The following is a 20,221-nucleotide window of genomic DNA, read 5'->3' as shown; positions in this document are numbered from 1 at the left end:
AAACAACCAAACTGACTGGTTATTCAGAGGACGTTTACGGGAGATCGCACGTATCCGCAGATAATAAAAAAAATCATGCATTATCCATATAAACATTTTATAATTACAATCACAATTTATTTTGTTATTTTAATATTCTCTAGTTCCCATGTAGTGGTATTATTGCTAGCATATTAGCAAATTTTGCTAGTAATAATATCATGGGTGCATTTGACACACAAGGAGAAAGAACTAGAAAGAGGAGCTCCTCAATGATGTGACTTGCAAAGTTCCCATAATATGCCGATTAAGAAATTGAAACAAAATCACAAAAATTACAAATCCCTTGAAATATGTAAATAAGCCTTCTCTTTTAACGAAAATTGCGTTGCATTATCATTATGAGTAAAAGAGAAAGAGGGTCGATGATGATTTTTTTTTTTTGAAAAAATAATAATTGTTTACTTTAAAGTAACTGTATTTGTACATCACTTTGAACAAGTTTTTATACAATGAATAATACAACTTTTTACTTTGATATCAAATTTGAATCTAAAACATTAAGAACACGAATATTGCTTTTCCTGTGAACTCTCTGCACTTTCTTTTTTCTTATAGTTGGATTCTTTTTAAGTTGCAATGAAAATTTGTTTTTTCTTTGTTTCTTTTGATCTTTTTGAATGCGTAGGTCATAGTAATAATAAGTAAGGACAAGACTTAGGTGCTCTTTTATAGGTGTTTTTTGTGTTATAGTCTAATGAAAACATGTAAGTGTAATACATCACCAATGAAGATATAACGTGCCATAACCGTTACACTTGTTTTTATGAAAAAACAACACTAAAGTACCTATCACAAGATAGTTTTGTCCTAATACTCACTTTTACGTTCACTCTACTTTTCAAATATCCCCTCTTCTCTTCTCTTCAACTTCAGTAGAAAGTTTTCTCAGGATTTCAAACCAAACTAGAGAAAGAAAGAGATCCCAGAATCAAGCACAAGGAAGAATCATAAATAAATACACAATGGGCGTGCAAAGTTGTGGCACTCAACACCAACATAATGGTGTTAGCATAAGAGTTATCACATATCCAGATAATTCAAATTCAAAGCAGAAATGTTACATCATTAACGACTAACAGGCTAAAAGCTCAACACACTCCAGTGAAATCTGTCTCATTCTTCAATTCTCAATGGCACCAAAGGAAAACAGTAAAATACAGGAAACACCATTAACAACATTGGCTAAAAAAAATCCAAGCCACAAACAGTTGCAGTTTCACAAAGGCCAAGGCTTAAGACCAAAACTATATAACACAATTATATGTACGTAGAAGTTGAATACACAACAAGGCTTAAGTAACTCAACAAGTTGTGCTTACTTCCGCGGCTGTGGCATCTCTAGGAGAATCAAGAGATATCACAGTTTCAAATGCACCAACTAGAGCCTTGACCTTGCTCTTCCTTAGCTCAGCAAGCATACTTGCGGTCTCTTCAATCACATTATTATACAAACGAGGGTTCTGTTTCTTCCCTTCCACGTTTTGATGCCTCAAAACCACTTTCTCATCAGATCCTGATTTTGAAGCCTCTATCTTGCTTCTATCCCCACCAACCTTTCTCCCAACAATTCTCCTATTACTTTCTTCCACAGTTTGGAGTTTGGCCACAACTTTCTCTGATTTGGTGTTAGAAGCATTTACCTCACCATCACCACCAACTTTATTATCCACAATGGTCTTTTTTCTTGCACTATTTATGTCTCTCCTCATGTCATCGCCAAGAATGCGTGCCGGCCTGAATTTGAGTCTCCTTGGAACGTCGTTGCTCTGAGGCTGAAGTTCAATCACTTTTCCTCTCCTGAAATTCAATTTCCGAGCTGCAAGAACAGATTTATTTGCTGCACCAACTTTTGTGCTTACTTTTGGCCTGATTTTGTACCCCATCTTCACATTCTCACCTTCATGATCATGTCCTCTTTTGTTGGACTTAGAAGCAGCATTATTTTGTTTACGAAGGGAAGAGTTGGAAGTGGAAACATATGATGATACCGATAGCGGTCGTGAAACACTACGCATATTTACCTTCCCTTTGTTCCCAGCCACAGATCCAAGGCCCTTCCTTGAAGATGCAGACAATGCAGACTTGCCAGTTTTCTCATTGGTATGCTTCAAGCTTTTGTTCCCTGATGATGAAGGTGAGGGTGAAGACAACTTACTTGCACCACAAGCCACAGTAGGGTCCTCAGATGAATTTTCTGAGGCTGGCTCTGTGACATGCAAGATATTGTCACTGCTAGCTAGTTCAGGTTTGATTTCAACATTTTCATGAGGTTTCAGAGAGGACTCTCTTGCCATGTTCTTTAAACTCTTGGAGCTTAAGCTTTGAGGTTTCTTGACATTGTGTTTTGGGGACAAGGGAAGACTTGGTGGAGTTGGTTTTTCCTTGCCTCCAGTGAAAGATGTCTTTTTCTGTTTGCTTGAATTGATTTTACTTTCAGTTTCCTTTCTGCTGCTTGAATCAGAAGGACTCTTATTTTTTACCATTTCCCTTTTTGCTTGACTCTTGGAAGATTCCTTCACTGGGAGAGATGGCTCAGACTGTGCTTGCATTAGGTCACTGTTGTTATTTTCCGAGGAAACATGTGTTTCTTCAAAAGGTGGTGAGTTTATCTCTGACGTGACTGTTTTTTTATATGTTACTTGCTTGGTGTCAACAGGAATATTGGCCTTTTCAATTTTTGAAGTTTGAGAAGGCTTTGAACTGCTTTCTGATTTCTCTGTCCCTTCCAAAGAAGTCACATTCTCTTGTGGAACTTTGGTTTTCCTTTCCTTTTTTGTAACCCTTCTCTGTGTTGGACTCCATGGTTTGGCTTCAACTTCATGTGGGATGCCATATTTGCAAAGATCATGGCAGGAACTTTTTCGAGCACTAAGATAACGCGATAGAATCTTTGGTGGAACTTTTGTGATGGTCAATCTCTCATTAGGATTTGCTTTGTCGTCAACAACTTCTGGCTCAATTTTCTCAGACTTTAACTGATTAACAGTACTTTCCTCAGCCATCACTTTGATCAAGGACGAAGCAACAATTTCAGAGACCCCTGCAATAGATAAGAATCCTTTGAGATGTGGAGGGAAGGGGAGTAAATGCTGGTCAAAGCAACATGAAATGTGTACAACTTTTTTCCCCAATCTAGGTTATCTTGACACATACACTACTTGTTCAGCGACATGAAAACATTTCAAAGAGGAGAATTAAACACTTGAATGTGCAAATACCATGCCTAGCATCCAACAAGAATGAGATCCACAGGATAAAGCTTTGAATGAAGGGTTACTAATCATGTAGAATGAATGGACATAATTAAAATCTTTGCAATATGGTGCATTACTTCACACAAGAAAAGAGGTATTACTGTATTAGTAGCTTCCTATCATTAGATTTAGTATAGAAAAACAGGGGCAGATAAACTCTATTATGTTACTAAGATAATGACATTGGTTGGCTCATTTTGTAAAGTGCTCGAGATTGAGTGAATTCATGAAACAAACAATGAAGTGACACACCTTGAAGGATTTGGTCAACAACTTCGATTTTAAAGGGAAGAAAAATCTAGGGGTGCTACAAAAGCAGGACCATAGATCACAAATTGATTCAGATTTCAGACCAAAAGTAAAACAGCATAACAGAACCGTGTGGATAGAGAAAACAAGGAAAACAGAAATTAAATTAGAAACCGAACAAAATTATCTCACAGAGACCCATTAAACCCAATTAATTCTCCCTTAACCGCCATGGTTACGATCTGATCACAGGAATGAATACATTAAACCCAATTAATTCTCCCTTAACAACCATGGTTACGATCTGATCACAGGAATGAATAATATTATAATCCCTTGAAACGTCGGATCCTATATGACATATTCAAGATTTATCATCATCATCATCAGACCACGTATCCTTAACAAGATGGCCTTTGTCATGGATCATCATGGCATTCATTTAACGAGGAAAACAGAAGAAAGAAAAAAATAAAACAGACACCCTAACACAACCATAGGTAAAATTGTGAACAGAAAACAAGTGTCAAAGCATACAAAAGAGGATGCATGGTTGTTGCATTTGCATACCTTGTTTTAATAATCTCTGTGATAATTCTTAAAAGGAAAGCATGCAGGAAAGAACCTAACAAAGGAATAGTTTGAGAAATTCTGAGTCAGGAATGGTTGGATGCAAACTCAAAAGGGGTGGTTTTTTTGTTTTTGTTGTATGAGCTAGGTGGCGTTTCCTGCGAACAAAAGCGCGTTTATTTGTTGCAAGAAAGTAACCTTCCAGAGAGAAAAAGAGAGTCCCACCACAAGGAATAACACTCTGTCAAGCAAACCACCCTAACCATGCAATATCATCATTGCATCGTCACATTGGACCAGCCATGGAAGAAGGCACGTCAACATCCATCACCTTTACACATATCCTTACCCTTTCATTTCTATTCAAAACACTGCATTAAACGCATCCAAGTACATATATTACTCCATCTATATCGTTCATTTATTTATTTATAAATGCCATTAAAGTCATCTTTTGATAACTATTTATGTCCATATAGTTTCGCTCAAATGTTATGATTCATAAACAAGACGTTACAACATTTTTTTTACTTCTTATTTTTCTATATCATTCTATTTGCGTACGTGCAAGTTCTACCCGTACCACTCAATCTCATGCATTGCATATATACACTTTTCTGGTGTTCTTTGTAATGATGGTATATGTGCAGAATAACGTACGTTACTATATTCACAGTAGTTTTTTTTTTTTTTATGACAAATGCAAGCTCTAACATTCAAACCTCACCTAATGATCGACTGATCTACACAAGCGATTTTGTAAATAAATTTATAATATTTGATCAGATCTTAATTGTATTAATATTAAATCTTGCATTATAATTAAAAGCCAACATATTAAATTGTGAACAAGACATGACAACAATTATTTTTAATATTCTGTTAGCTATTTCCCATCATCTATAACATGCAGCGTGTGTTTATTAGTTATATACTCCACTTAGTGTTGTAACGGAAACTATCAAACTTAAGTTAAATTCCATTTTTAGACGTACGAGGTGGAAAGAAAAAATAAAAAGAGAAAAAGTTATAAAAAAAATGATAAATAATGCAATAAAAAACACTGCTCGTAATATATCAAGAATTATAAGCATCTAAGTAAATTATATATTTTAAAAAAAAATTACAATAGTAAAAGTAAATTATTAAATTAAAAAGTAAAAACAATAAAATTACTGTTGATAATATATCAAAAACTAAAAATTATATACAATTACTTTATTTAAATAAAATAATAAATACACAACAGTATCTTTCAATATCGTTATTCGTATCCGTAATCAAATTGCGATAATCTCAAAAAGTTTCTTTAATAATAATAACCTTACTTGTTTATATCCAGGGGCAAATTCAAGGGGAGTAAGTGGGTCTTGGTCCTCCCCTTCTTTAGGGCCCTTCGTGTATACATGGAAAACAAAATTAAAATTTAAAAAATTATAAGAATTTTTTTTTAGTTGATATAATATTATTTTTTTAATAGTAGATCATATATATATGTCTAATTTTATATAAAAAATTAATAATAAGTATTTTTTTAAAATTTATTGTTTATTAAATTTATTAAACAGTAAATATTTAAAATTACAAAGAATGAAGTGATAAATAGAATAGCCTCTGTACTGTCTTGGAGTGGTGTTTTTTACCCTCTTAATCACATTGTGCTTCTGCATGTAAGAAAGGTAAATATTTTACACGCCCTTCAGAGTTCTCTAAAAAAAAAAGAAAGAGCATGACCGGTTGTTCATGTTTCTCTTCTACTTGGAGCACATGTGTTTTATAAGCACACTTTTCCATACACGATTGCAATCTCTGTCTTCTACCACCACGTATATGATTCATCCATCCATCCCTATCAAACCATGATTTCCGAGACAAAGCGGTCGAAGAATGTATGTGTAATTGGAGCTGGACCATCAGGGCTAGTAGCAGCGAGGGAGCTGAGAAGAGAAGGTCACTAGGTGGTTGTGTTGGAGTAGAACCATGATATTGGTGATCAATGGTTATATGACCCAAATGTACAAGAGGAGGATCCTTTGGGAACAAACCCTTGGCTAAAGGTGCATAGCAGCATCTATGAATCTTTAAGGCTCATGTCTTCCAAGAGAGGTCATGGACTTCACTGATTTCCCTTTCTTAGTCAAGAAAGGAAGAGACGCTAGAAGGTTTCCTAGCCATAGAGAGAGAGCTCTTTCTCTACCTTAAGGACTTTTGTGAATGGTTTAAGCTGAGAGACATGATCAAGTTCAACACAAAGGTGTATTATGTGGGACCCTTAAATTATGGAGTCTCTGGTGAGGATTTGAAATGGGTTGTTAGAAGCAAAGAGAAAAAGAATCAGGAGGAGGTTGAACAAGTGTTTGACGCAGTGGTTGTGGCAACTGGCCATTACTCTAAGCCTAGAATATTGCCCTGCATTCAAGGTAAGTGAACGTTCACTTGTCTGTGCATTTTCTCACCAAAAGAAAAGAAAAAGAAATGCACTGATCCCAGGGTCGGCACAAAGGGTGAGTGAGGCCTAAAAGTAAAATTTTTATGAGTAATATTTTACTTTAAATGAGATCAATATTCAGGAGGTTGTTTTTGCTAATATAGGCAGACTTTTTGCTAACATCCGAAACCTTTTTCTAACATACGAGACCTTTTTACTTCTTAAAAAATAATGGTAAATTTTTTTTGTTAGTAAGCTTAAAACTTGAATTTTAGTTTCTTTACTCTTTGATTGATCCTAATTGATCCATATATTTCATGCAAATGAAAAGGATATATATATATATATATATATATATATTTCATTTTCAAGCTCATGTATAGTAAACTAATTTAATTCCCGTGGTTGATGCTCAGGAATGGACACATGGAGAAGAAAACAAATGCACAGTCACATTTAAAGGTCTCCAGAGCCATTCCGCGGGGAGGTATATAAGTGATGGCTATAGATGTTCTGTGGAAGATTAAGAGCGCAAGTTTATATGCATCGTAGCTAAAAAGAGAGAAATGTTGTTTAGCTTTCTTATTTTGAAATGTTGTCCCTTTTTAACATTAAATAAACTCACCTCAAACCTTAATGATTATTAGAAGTTTTTTGCAGATAGTGGTGGTCGTTGGAAATTCTTATATATAGTGGACAAGAAATATCGATGGAGGTTGTGAAATATATTCGCCAGCTTGATTATATATCCTTATATATATGTGTGTGTGATTTAATGGGTTAATTTGAGTAGGACTATTTTTTAGTTGAAGTTTGATCTACACATCAATATTATAATATTACTAATAGTTAATGTGTTTAGCAGCTTACATGTATTCAAGGGAATAATTGGTTTGAAAATTCAATCTTATAGATAAGTTTATTGACGGCACCCGAGCTATAGAAAAAGGAGTATTCTAGACTCTTTTGAAGTTATATAGAGACAGACAAAGGAGTGAAGAAATCAGCATTCTAAAAATAAAAAAGACATGCTTTTGTATGTATGTGTATAGTAACCCACCAATGGCCCTCGCCCTCTAGAAGAGTCATTTTTGCATCCCATCTAATTAGTTGGGTAAGAGAAGTCCAAAGTCTATCCCAGAAAATAGTGAAACTTAAATAATCCGCATTGCGTTTGATCAATAAGACTATTCTGTTAACTGGTAGAAGGAAAAAATTCAACTTTCTATAATTTTATTAGTAGTTGACTTATTTAACTAGCAGTTTATTACATGTATAAAGGGAATGGATTTGAAAATTCAAACAATCAATAGACAATTTATTAACCGCAAGAGCTACGATACTCCAATTTATTATTAGTGAACTTATAAAAAAAAAAAAAAAAGAGGAAATAAAGTAAAAAATAGGAGAGACAAAATTATAATCATTAATAAAAATAAAAACTAAATCCATCATACATAGTGCGACTTTGGCTAGCTAATGGCTACCAAATTAAAATGATAAATATTATTAGTTGGATCTCATCTAATTAAAGTAGCAAGTACAAGTGATTTCCAACCTCATTGTTTAAATATATACTAGTATTTTGCTTTAAGAAAGCAGAGATACATGTCATGAGGGTATACAACCATTGAAGATCAGTGCGCATATCTCTGTAATTTTTTTTATCTGTTTATACTCTGTAACAACAATACATGTCAGGGTAAACAGCACCTGAATTTTATTTATCAAGTCAAGCATGACTTTTATTTGACCTCTTCATCTAGTATGTATCATCCCCACGTCCGGGAAGCTGTGATTAATGCGGTACAACAAAACCGATTAGAATTAGTTAATAAAATTTCGAAGAAAAAGCATGTTAGTACATATAACCTACACTAATAATAATACTGATATAAATAAAACAAAAATATTGAATACAAAAATGACCATTGCAGACACACACGCTCACCTGCTTGAGAAAGAACCCAATTGTAATCCGCACCAACGTGCCAAACAAAATGACCACCCAAATTATTTGTCTTGGCATAAGCAACCTTTGCAGACACACTCTGCACGTCATCATAACCAATCCATGTTGTCCCAGAAGAGCAATAATCAGAGACCACAGTTGAATTGAACGTACACGCTGCTCTATTCTGGCTTACAAACTCCCTTATCTGACTGTACCCCATGGACCCATCACCACCAAAGGCCGAACCATTAGCTCTATCAAACAATCCACGGTTATTAGAATTCAACAAACGCCATGCATAGCCATAAAAGGGCACACCCAGCACCAGTTTACTCGCAGGCATACCGGATCCAATCCAATCTCTGATCCCCATGTCACCACTAACCCGATTAGCTGCTGGATGGTTAAGAGCATATAAAGCAGCTGGTGGTGCTGTGAAATTGGGGTACCAATTTGGTCCATAGAAATCATAAGCCATCACATTCACAAAGTCAAAGGCGTTAATTACATCCTGAATTGTGTAATTCAATGAGTAATAATTGGAAGAGTAAAAAACTGCTCCTACTAAGAGCAAAATTTGCTTCCCTGAGTTTCTAGCCTCGTTGACCAAAGCTGTTCTCCACTCTCTGATGAGGAAACCGTAGTTTGTCATGTCTGTAGAAGTTGATGGATACTCCCAATCCATGTCGAGGCCGTGGAAGTTGTTCGATCGGGCTAGTTGTATCGATGAATCGATGAATGTTTTCCGGCGACCGGCTTGGCTCGCCATGGCGGAGAATGTTGATGGATTGGAAGCACCACCTCCTATGGATAAGAGGGTTTTGACTGAAGGGTTCTTTTTCTGAACGGTTTGGGTGAAGGTTGAGAACTGAGGTGCGTTTGAGGAGGAAATGGTGACTTGGTAAGTAGAGGCGTTCAAGTCGGCGAAGGCACAGAAGAGATGGGTGTAAAGCGTGGAGTTGATGTCTGACACTGCAAAACTGCTGCCGGGGAACCAGTACCCTCCTTTGATTTTTTGTGCAGTGGATACATGGAAATTATGAAAGATGAAAAGGAGAATGGAAATGAGGAATGAAAAACTTTTTGAGTAAGCCATTGGCATTATATATATTGTAGTAAAGAAGATTAATTATGTTTTCTTCTCTGGGTGTGAAGTATTTGGGTGTTCTGGTTAGCCATATTTATAGTTTAATTTTGCATGTTATTAATCAATGCATTCCACACTTGCACCACTTACGTACGCTGCATGCAATTGAAATAAAGTGGCATTTACAGAGAGGTCCAGAAGTTGATCAAACGCTAGCTGTTGGTAGTAGCCAAAGAAAATATAGTTCCAATGATCTTACTATCGATCAGAATACACGTGCAGCTTCAGATTGATACTTTGCAACATTTTTCTTAACCGTGGCATTGAAGTTGCTGACTAAAGAAATGACCTGGAGGATTGGTAAACAGAGAATGGTCCAGATTTTAGGTGTGGGCGTACGTGTCCATGCCAGAAGCCTTAGAACTTGGATGATTATTTTTCTTATCGGTTACTGTAAAATCTTTGACCAAAGATTTACGACAGGAAGAACTTTTAATTTAATATTTCACTTTATGAAATTATATATCTTTTAACATAATTAATCTCAAATACAGTTATAAATGTTGTTAACAATACTTTAAAATTAATTAATGTGTATATTTTAAAAAATGAAATAATTTATTACTTTTAATAGAGTAATAATTTCTTTTATTTGCATTCTTGAAAAAGAGGGAATAAAGAAGAAGACGAAATGTCTGACTCTTTGTTACCTAAAATGAATGTCTTGACTTTTTCATCTGGTATATATGTTATGTATGAGAAGTTGTATTAATTGTATTGTGGCGAATTTTAATTTGACGAGAATAAGTGAGTGGCAGTTGAACGGGATTAAGTTACAAGGAAGAATAATGTACCATTTCTACTTTGGCGTGCTGGGGGATTTGGGTCTATGGGGAGGGAAAAGGCGTGTTTGAAATAATGGCCTTATTTTATACTAGGAGAAAGAGAGGCATTATTATATTCTAATTCTAATACATTAATGTGAGCATTTTAATTTTTTTAATCATTGATATAAAATATTTATCAATTTAAAATGTTTTTTTTTATCTGTAAGAAGTGTAAATATTCTAATTCTAATACATTAATGTATCTTGTTTATTTTTTATTTTTTTAATTACTTCTATCATAGTTACTCTTGTTTTTTTTAATATTTTTATTAACTTTAATCCTTTTTAATTTCCCTCATTAGTGATATGTTTCTTGGTATAATTTTTATTAAGTTATACTTTCTCCTGTCTTAAGTATAAAGAACAAAAATTTATAATTTTTTTTAAAATATAAGCGAATCACAATTATCTTTTTATTTAATAAGAATATCTCAAAAATATTCTTTATTTAATAAGGTCTAAGACTTTTATTTATATTTGATATCAAATTTTAATAAAAAAAATAATTTACAAAAATATTTTTTTAATTAAAAATAACATAATTTAATAAAATTAACTATTTTCCTTAATAAATACATTTTTTCATAACGAAAACAGGAAGGAGTACATGTGAACCAGCATCATAAATATTCTCCATACAAAGAGGCAAAGACATTAACGTATTCTGTTTATTATTTATTTGATTCCAAAAGGTAAATTATAATTAAAGATGCTCTTTCGTTCTTTTTTAATTGTTGGACTTTTTAAAAAAATATATTTATATTTATTTTTTATTTACAAAGTTTAATATTACATTAAATATTCTTTTATCAATTATTTCTCTCGTAATATCTAATTAATTTAAGCATGCATTTTTATTGTAAAGTTGAAAGAAAAGGAAGTAAAATAAGAAATTATATAATTATTTTATTATAATAAAAAAACTATTATATTTCTTGGTTTCTACGTAATAATCTTAAAAGACAATTAAAAATGAACGAAAGTAATAATTCTCTATGACTATATTTTCTACAAAATAAAATAAAAATGGAAAGTGACATAATAGAAAAAATAGAAAACATAAATAATACATCATTCGTCCCTAAAATAAGTATTTTATTTATATAAAAAAAAAGTTGTCTAACATGTGTCATATTAATTTTTCAATGTATCAATTATTTTTTCACTAATTAATACACCTAATAAGTTTATATTTAATTTTTCAATAATACTATTGTCTTTCCTCCATAACTATTAATAAATGTAATTACTTCATAAATTTTCAAAAATGTAACTGCCACAACTACTTTTTTAAAAAATTAAAATTTCAACTAATATATTTAATAAGATTAATTTTGTAAAATTATTATTTATTTAATTAATTTTTTAAAATTATTATTTATTTATTTATGTAAAATAACTTAAAATGACACTAAATAATGTACAATTTTAATAGATAGTTTTGAGAACAGTTGGAGGATATAATAGTCTAATAAAAGAGAAGAACAAAACTATTTATCAAAAAAGATATGTGAAACTTTCATTCCAATATATAAGATATTTTCAATTAATTCATCTCTTTAAGAAAATAATTAATTTAATTAATTATATTAAATTTATCAATAATTTATACTGGTCTTTCAAAATTATTATTTATTTATCCTTCCACATAATTAATTAATATGATTTCTGTTTAATCCTAATAAGAGAGTATGTGACTAATTAAAGGTATTATAAAAAATAAATTAATACACCAAGTAATTAGAAGCGGATATTATAAAAAGGAACAAAAATGCATAAAGAATTATATATATATATATATATATATATATATATATATATATATATATATATATATATATATGAAAGAAGACACTGGTATTACTTTTGTATAATTGTATAGATAAATTTGATTTTTACAAATAAATCAAGATCCTCACTATTATAACACTTACTAAAATTTAAGTTATTTTTTAAGGATTAATATAATATTTTTTTCAGTTCTTCTCCATTTAAGATTTAAATGAAAAAATAAACATTGTTTTAAATTTTGAAAATTGTTTAAATCGTTTTGTTTTTTTCAAATTTTCAATTTCTCCTTTTTTTTACAAACAGTTTCAAAACTTCTCTCTTCATGAAAGGTTTGTCCGTGCCCATGTGTTCGCGCGCCTAGCATTTCTTCTTCCAACATCCTACCCAGTCATTGTGTGAGCCCGAACTCAACCTCTCTCGCTCTTCAATGGCCGCTTCCTCTATTCGAGTCGTCGTCGTCGTCGGTGATGTGGTAAAGTATCTTCTTCCCACTGTCGTTACCGTTCCAATTTACACTTCACTTGTTTGCTAATTTTGGAACGATTCCCGTTATCTAATTTTGGGGGTTTTCTGAAGCATGATTACTGGAACCCTGAACAAGATTCGAAAGCACTCGAGCTCTTGCAGGTACTTTTTCTCCATTCTGCCTATTTCCACTTTTGATGAAAAAGCTTATGCATGTGTTAATTGATTATATTCTGCTGCCAACCCGCGTGCCTTTTGATTCAATCCTCGGTGCGGTAGGGTTGTGTGGTCTATGTTCCCTTTCATATTCCCTAACCCCAAAATGTATACATTGTACGTGTTAACCCTGAATAAAAAAATTATGATAATTATAATAAATGATAGATTTATAGTTCAAATAATAATTTTGGTTACCCCACCAGGGGGGGGGGGGGTGCGGGCGGGGGACTGAGGCTGTTAGTTTTCATGGGGTGGTAGAAAATCTTGCCTTGTTGTGAAATACAAATTCCATTTCTATTACTGCAGAGGAAAATGATTGTTTCTTATATGTCATTACTATTTTGGCCTTGGACCTTTTTTTAGAAATTTTATTATGCTGAGCTGAAGTATTCAGGGATTCTTACTCCCAATTCCCAAACCCCTTAAACACAAATACTTAATAGTAGGTTATGATTAGTGGGGCCAATTATATATTATCCTGCTAAAAAGTAGGTGAATATGTTGCTGGAGTCTACTGGAGATTGCTAAATTGGTTGTATGTAGATAGGCATTTTGGTTAGACATTTGTTAATAAAATGAGAGAAAATTGAGCTACTGGAGCCGGTCACATCTGGTCACCTGCAACTTGAACCATCGACTCTAATACCAATTGTTGGGGAGATTCAAGGGGTACACCATTTGGACCACAAGCCACCACATAAGGAAGCCTGACACCACACTCTAACCCAAAATCTTAAGGTTCAGGTTTATGGGTCTTTTCCTCACTTATATGGTGCTCAACTTTTTCACTTCTACCCGATGTGAGATTTCACCTCACACTTGTAACCCAACAGTGTCGGGTGTCACCGCCGACAAAAACGTCGACGCTCACATTCTCCACACCAAAGGTGGCAACAAGATCCTCGCCACCTTCTGGAAACACCCTTTTGCCAGGTTCACCTTCGTGTACTCTCACGGTAATGCCGCTGACTCGGGTCAGATGCACGACCTCTTCATCGAGCTCAGAGCTCACCTCCATGTCAATATCATGAGGTAAAAACCTTCTCTTTTCTTCTTCTTTTGTCGTCTCCAATTTGTTGTGTTTTTCTTCTCTGTTGCATGTATGGAATCAAAAAGTGTGGCTTTGGACATGCTTGTTTATGTTTCTACTCTCAGGTCCCTGTCTTCAACCTCCACTAAAATATTCTGTTTGTACTATTTGATTAAAAAAAAAGTTGCTACATATTTTATAAAAATCATAATCATGTCTTAAGCTTGCACAAAACTTGTTGGTGTTTAACTTTGTATGCAAACTCATGCATAATAGTAATATATTTGCTTCACTTCCATCTTTCTCTTATTCTTTTGTTCTTTTTTAATGTTTATTTTGCTAGACTTTGCAGCTTATAAGGTATTTAGTTTAGAAATTTTTAGAAGCGTGAACAAAAGCTCTGTCTGAATTTTCTTTGAACTTTGTTTTGTGTATGCAGCTATGACTATTGAGGATATGGAGCATCTACAATTAAGGTATGTCACTCACCTGATTTCCTTTTTTTTCTTGTGCTTTTTTGTTTCATAATGAAATTTTATTTGAACTATGTTTGTGATTATTTCTTTAACTGTGGGAGCCATCTGAGTTCAACATGTATTACGACATACAGGCTTTATATAATTGTTTGAAGAATGAATATGGAGTTAAGCAAGAAGAATTGATTTTTTATGGCCGATCGATTGGAAGTGGACCCACACTACACTTGGCTTCTAAGTTGCAGAAGTTGAGAGGTGTTGTTCTTCACAGTGCCATCCTTTCAGGGATAAGGGTCTTGTACCCTGTCAAGATGACATTTTGGTTTGACATTTTCAAAGTAAGTTTTGCTTGGAGAGTTCTTCATGATTTTTACACTGCCGTACTCTTTGGTGCTGAACTTTGTAGTAACAAAAATTCCCTTTTACCATTTCAGAATATAGACAAAATTCGACTTGCCAACTGTACGGTGTTTGTTATACGTGTTAGTATATATTTCCATTTCTGTTTTAATCAACTTCTGCACTTCTGTTTCTTTTTGTGCTTAAAATTGATAAACAACTTCTTTGTTGATCTTCTGTCCTGAAGTGATTGTCTTTCTTGTTTTCCTAGCTCTGGCAATGAGTTGTTATAGAGGCTTGGTTGAGCCCTGAATTAAAATAAAAAGATTGATAGTGCAGATTATTAAGTTAATTCATCATTTAGTTGAAACACTAGTTTTAAAAAAAGATTGCATGTGTTCAATAATCTGAATGTTTGATTGCATATGTAACAAAACGCAAAGTGTCAAAAGTGCTTAAAGATTCTGCTGTCTTCAGCCTTAACACTAGGTTATATTAGGAGGCTGATTTTGTTGGACTTCAATTTTTTTTTTCTCCCACTACAACATGCCATATAAATAAAGAAGTCTGTGTTTAGGAAGCCTGATGGTGTTTTCATCTATGATGGATAATTTTCCTATTATCAACAAGTATTAGAATAATTTTGACACATATTGCTGTTGCTTACTTAATAGAGGGCGAGCCCTGGTGCAGCGGTAAAGTTGTGCCTTGGTGACTTGTTGGTCATGGGTTCGAATCCGGAAACAGCCTCTTTGCATATGCAAGGGTAAGGTTGCGTACAATATCCCTCCCTCATACCTTCGCATAGCGAAGAGCCTCTGGGCAATGGGGTACGCTAGTTTATTGCTGTTGCTTACTTGCATCATACTTTCCTTCTGTTTGAAGAAAGTCTTAAAGATTATGTTACCTCGATGGTAAAATTCTGACTCAGTTTCTTAAAAGCAATAAAGCAGACAAATTATTGATGCAAAGTGCAATAGGTTTTGGAGTAAAAACTGAAACAAAACTGCAGACAGCAGTTGATATCATTTCCAATTTTCATTGTATTACTCTGTTTTTTGCATGCTACTTCAAGTTACAGAGCAACCTGCACTTTGAATACAGATATAAAATGTGTATATGCTGTGCACGCTCAGTGGAAGGTTGATAACTTGATATTCTGATTACATCGTATGATAAGGCTAGTAGGCTACTAAGTATTGTCAGTATTTATTGAATTATCATATTTGTATCTGTGTAAGCATAGGTATATGAAATGTGCCTTTTCCAAATTATTCTTCCTTTATGTTTTTGAGCTATTTTATTTCTTGAGTATGCCATTATGTTGGTATAGAACGTGGAAGTAGCCTGCACTTATTTTCCTAATGAGGAATATTACAAAGATGTTTAACAAATATTTGGTATTTATCTGTTTCTACATATCCCCTTTTTATTAATAATATTGATAGAACAGGTAACCTAACTTTTGTGGCGCTTAATAACAGATAAAGACAATGGTAGAATGTTTAATTGTATGCATATATTTTTTTTCGGTTTGCAAACCTTGTTGGTTAATGTTTGTCTAATATTCGGTGAAAGATGCTTTTTCCATGCTACTATTGAAGATACTACCTCGTGACCAACCAAAATTTATATATATATATCGTCTCCTAAAGGATTTGGAGCCACATAATGGAAGGAATACTAATTTTTTTTTTATATTCATATATCAAGCCAACAACATAAATATTACAATGATTTTCAGAGCATCAATACATCTTTACATTTCTCATGGTTGTTGTTTGTTAACCTGTGACCTCATTCATTGAAGCAGGCCAAGCAACATATAGCATAGTAGTCATCATTGTAAATGGAGCCAATTTTGAAGGAGAAAATTAAATATTCTTTAGAACACATGATGATTTTCTGCAACTTCTATGTTACTTAGTGTTCATTAATTCAGTTTTCCAGAAGTCCATAATCCATACAAAACAGCTTAGCTGGCATGGTTATTTGTCATCTAGTAACATGTCGTCTTTTTTATGAATTAATATGATTCATAATTTTGTCTGTCTGCCAATGGGACTGACTATGTGCAGGGAACAAACGATGATATTGTTGATTTGATCTCATGGCAAGCGATTGTGGGAACTCTCTGAGGAAAAATGTGATCCCTTGTGGGTTAAGGGTGGGGGTCATTGCAACCTTGAAACATTCCTGGAGTACATTAAGTACTTGCCCAAGTTCATTAATGCAATGGAGAAAGTTTCGATTCTCGTTAGGAAAGTTTCAACTCATATTTTGGATAAAAGCTCATTTCTTGTAATTTTTGTTCCAATCATAATTTAGAAGTTCTCAACTAAAGAAATGAAAAATAATTATTATAGTTTATTGCTAAAATTAACTTGTCTATTACTAACAAATGATTGTTAAAATGTTTTTTTTTGTCCGCTTTTCCTAAACACGTTTGTTTCTATCATCGTCATCTCCAAATATACCCGTTAGTCGTTACCAAATGTGCATATTATTGGCGCGTGCATGCGGAGACTCATGGTTTTTCGAAGCTGATTTTCGAGACTGATTCAAAGACCTTGAGTCTTTTAGTGTGATTCATATTGACAGATACGCGAATGGAGTTGCAGACTGTTTTGCAAAGTTTGTTGTTTCTTTGTTTTATGCTGATATTTCCTTTTACTTATGTTCCTCTTTTTGCTTATGATGCTTTGATGCATCATGTTTACGAGCATGTTTGATCTATCATTCAACTTGATGTATGTATACGAATTCTACGACAAAATTCAACAGTTCAACAAAAACTGAACTAAAAAAACAGGATGTAAATATTTTTGCAAAAGTCTTTTTGCTACCAAAATACATTCGCAATGATAAACCAAACATGCACATAAGTTATATGGTTGGGCCGTTGGGGCCTTAATCTAGTTTTTCTTGTTTTGGGATGCTTTTCCCACTCCAATTCAAAGCTAAAATTAACTTTTATATATAAATTAAAAATCATCATTTATGCAAGTTAATTGAAAAAAGATTCTATAAATTAATTTATACATAAGTTAATTTTAATTTATGAAAAAATTCATTATATTTTTTTTTATCCTTGAAGTATTTCTGAAAAAATTGATTCAAACATATCCTAAATTATGTCCATACATGTGAGACTACACCCCCAGTGTAAGGATTTAGATCCTTTAAGGTGAGAAAGAGAAAATAATTAATTTTTTAACATGTAAATGATTTATTGAGCAGGTATCATAATATTAATTATAATTTTCTGTTAATTGGTTGAAATTATTTATTTTATTTTTTAAAATAATTTGTTTACTTTAGAGAAGCCTAATTCCTAATGTATGGAGAGAAATCCTTATAATCCAAAGAATAAGAATATAGTCGTGAAGGAAAAAAAAAGTGATATCTTTAATGAGATAAGTAAAATCTCTTATTCCTTGATTGTGAATAAATTCGTTCAATTAAGATTCTTTGGTACAAAGTTCAATTAAGATTTAATTTAAGCGTTATATATAATAAAAAAAATCAAGATTTAAGTGTCTTTCAGAATATGAACCACAATAAAATTCATGAAATAATACAGTATCTCAATTATCAATACATGTCAACAAATAATAAAAATAGAAATATGTTAAAACGAATGTAGTAACATTTCCCATTCTCAGTATTTCATATCCGTCTCACTCCCAAGTCCTAAAGGTGCATATCCGACATGCATAATGGTAATGTTTTTCTTAACGTCTAGCATGTAGAAAAGTCAAAATAATGTTAGTGCTCCCCAGCATTTGGAATTCGCTTAGATATCCTTTTCATTTCTGTAAATTAGTGTTTCTTTTCGTTAATATAATTTTTTATTTTTTTTATTTTAGTTATTACAAAATATATTTATTTTATTTTCCGTTCTTAAAATATTTTAGATAATATTTTGAACAGTAAAAAAATGTTTCGATCTGTGAAAAAAATTATTTAAACCACTTTAAAAACAAAAAAAAAAACATACTCATAAACTCATTTTGTAAGGATTAAAACAAAAAAAATTGCAAAAAGAAAATAAAAAAATACTAAATTATAAAAACGAAAATTATATTTAAACTTTTAAATTATTTTGGTGGTGCAATGTCTAATATATCATGGGACATCAAAAGGAGAGAATAGAATATATATATATATATATATATATATATATATATATATATATATATATATATATATATATATATATAACTCGTGTTTGTCTTAATTATGCTTCTGTCCATTTCTAATGTTCATTATTGATTTTTAACCCGGCATTTAAGAATACTAATCATAAGACATTAAACTTTTAATACAATATTAATTATTATCTTTTTTATTATCTCTTATATTTATCTATTTTTTAAGTATTATACATATTTATCATAAATGAGAAGGAAATAATAATGTATGTTATATTAAAAAGTTAAAAATATAAAAAAAAAAATATAATTATATTTTTTTACTTGTATACTCTCTTCCAAGATGGACAGATAAAAAGAAATAAAGATAAATATATTTAAAGATTTAGTTAATGAAAATTTAATATTAAGATAGAAGTGAAAATATGAGTTTATTACTTGTGAGATATAAATTTGCTTGAACTATTTAAAAAAATAGAAATCATATTTTAGGGATTGAGTGTGTGAGGGAGAGGAGCAATTTGACTATTGAGGAACTAAGCAAGGTCAGAGGCAACATGATAGTAAGTGGCAAATAGTGGTTTGTGCCCCCCACCAAAGTGCATTTGGATAGAGGTCTTGTCTGCACCTCTGGCTTGTTCCTAATCCCCTTCCCAACCAATCATAATTCGTAACGTCATGGGGGTCTCGGATTCCCCACCTTCCTCTGCTTCTTAGGACGGGCAAATGTACCTCTTGATTCCTATCCTTTCTTTTTTATTCACAAATAAAAATGCCTCAATTCCACATCACAATCCCTTTTGTTTTCTTTCTTTCTCATGCAAAACTTATTGCCTCACTTAACTGTTTAGCTCTTGTTTTTAAAGTGGTACGTCCAAAAATTATCATTATCCACCCAATTTTGAGCTAAATTTGGGTGGTAGAGCGAGAGAAATTGAAAGAAAACAAAATAAACAATGAAATTAAATAATAAATGTGATAATTGATTTGATAAAAAGGGGGGAGGGGGGAGGGGGGAATATATATATGATAACATGAGATGGAAGAGAAAGTAAGAACATTTTTATAATAACCCTAACGTTAAAATTACACTTCAAACATACACACACACGAAAAAATAGATATCATCATTGGATGCACTGTACAGCATTGAATGAAAGGAATATCTTCTTGTATTCTTTGTCCTTGTAGTTAAGCAAGTCACACAAAGTTGCTATTGCCTATTATGATTGTAGGGTTGATATTACTTGTTTTATTTATATTTCAATTTTTAAAA

The 20,221-nt window shown here is 32.5% G+C and overlaps 2 protein-coding genes, 1 long non-coding RNA gene and 1 pseudogene across 5 annotated transcripts; 2 read left to right on the top strand and 2 right to left on the bottom strand.

Moving 5' to 3' along the window:
- Nucleotides 1-1,139: 1,139 nt before the first annotated feature.
- On the bottom strand, nucleotides 1,140-4,353 carry LOC102665166 (uncharacterized). Its single transcript, XM_006600496.4, has 2 exons — nucleotides 4,116-4,353; nucleotides 1,140-3,082 (listed from the first exon to the last, which is right to left on the bottom strand). Exon 2 carries the CDS (start codon nucleotides 3,042-3,044, stop codon nucleotides 1,344-1,346), a length of 1,701 nt encoding a protein of 566 aa, XP_006600559.1. The 5' UTR covers nucleotides 3,045-3,082; nucleotides 4,116-4,353; the 3' UTR covers nucleotides 1,140-1,343.
- A 1,621-nt stretch (nucleotides 4,354-5,974) lies between these two features.
- Nucleotides 5,975-7,327, top strand: LOC100804636 (flavin-containing monooxygenase FMO GS-OX-like 9; annotated as a pseudogene).
- Nucleotides 7,328-8,090: 763 nt separating this feature from the next.
- LOC100804105 (class V chitinase) lies at nucleotides 8,091-9,867 on the bottom strand. Its single transcript, XM_003550647.5, has 2 exons — nucleotides 8,495-9,867; nucleotides 8,091-8,335 (listed from the first exon to the last, which is right to left on the bottom strand). The coding sequence occupies exons 1-2, from the start codon at nucleotides 9,597-9,599 to the stop codon at nucleotides 8,316-8,318; spliced, it is 1,125 nt and encodes a 374-aa protein (XP_003550695.2). The 5' UTR covers nucleotides 9,600-9,867; the 3' UTR covers nucleotides 8,091-8,315.
- A 2,705-nt stretch (nucleotides 9,868-12,572) lies between these two features.
- Nucleotides 12,573-17,232, top strand: LOC100803574 (uncharacterized). 3 transcript variants are annotated; one of them, XR_005889282.1, is made up of 6 exons: nucleotides 12,573-12,734; nucleotides 12,839-12,889; nucleotides 13,490-13,978; nucleotides 14,416-14,452; nucleotides 14,587-14,790; nucleotides 14,887-17,232. It is a non-coding gene; the product is annotated as an uncharacterized lncRNA (long non-coding RNA). The 3 variants fall into 3 exon arrangements; XR_005889283.1 differs by having other exon boundaries at nucleotides 16,870-17,154; XR_005889281.1 differs by having other exon boundaries at nucleotides 14,587-17,172.
- Nucleotides 17,233-20,221: the final 2,989 nt, after the last annotated feature.

This window comes from Glycine max, chromosome 17 (assembly GCF_000004515.6).
Source record: "Glycine max cultivar Williams 82 chromosome 17, Glycine_max_v4.0, whole genome shotgun sequence".
In the NCBI taxonomy this organism is placed as follows: domain Eukaryota; kingdom Viridiplantae; phylum Streptophyta; class Magnoliopsida; order Fabales; family Fabaceae; genus Glycine; species Glycine max.
Note: the sequence above shows the minus strand (reverse complement) of the source record. Positions and strands in the feature narration are given on the sequence as shown.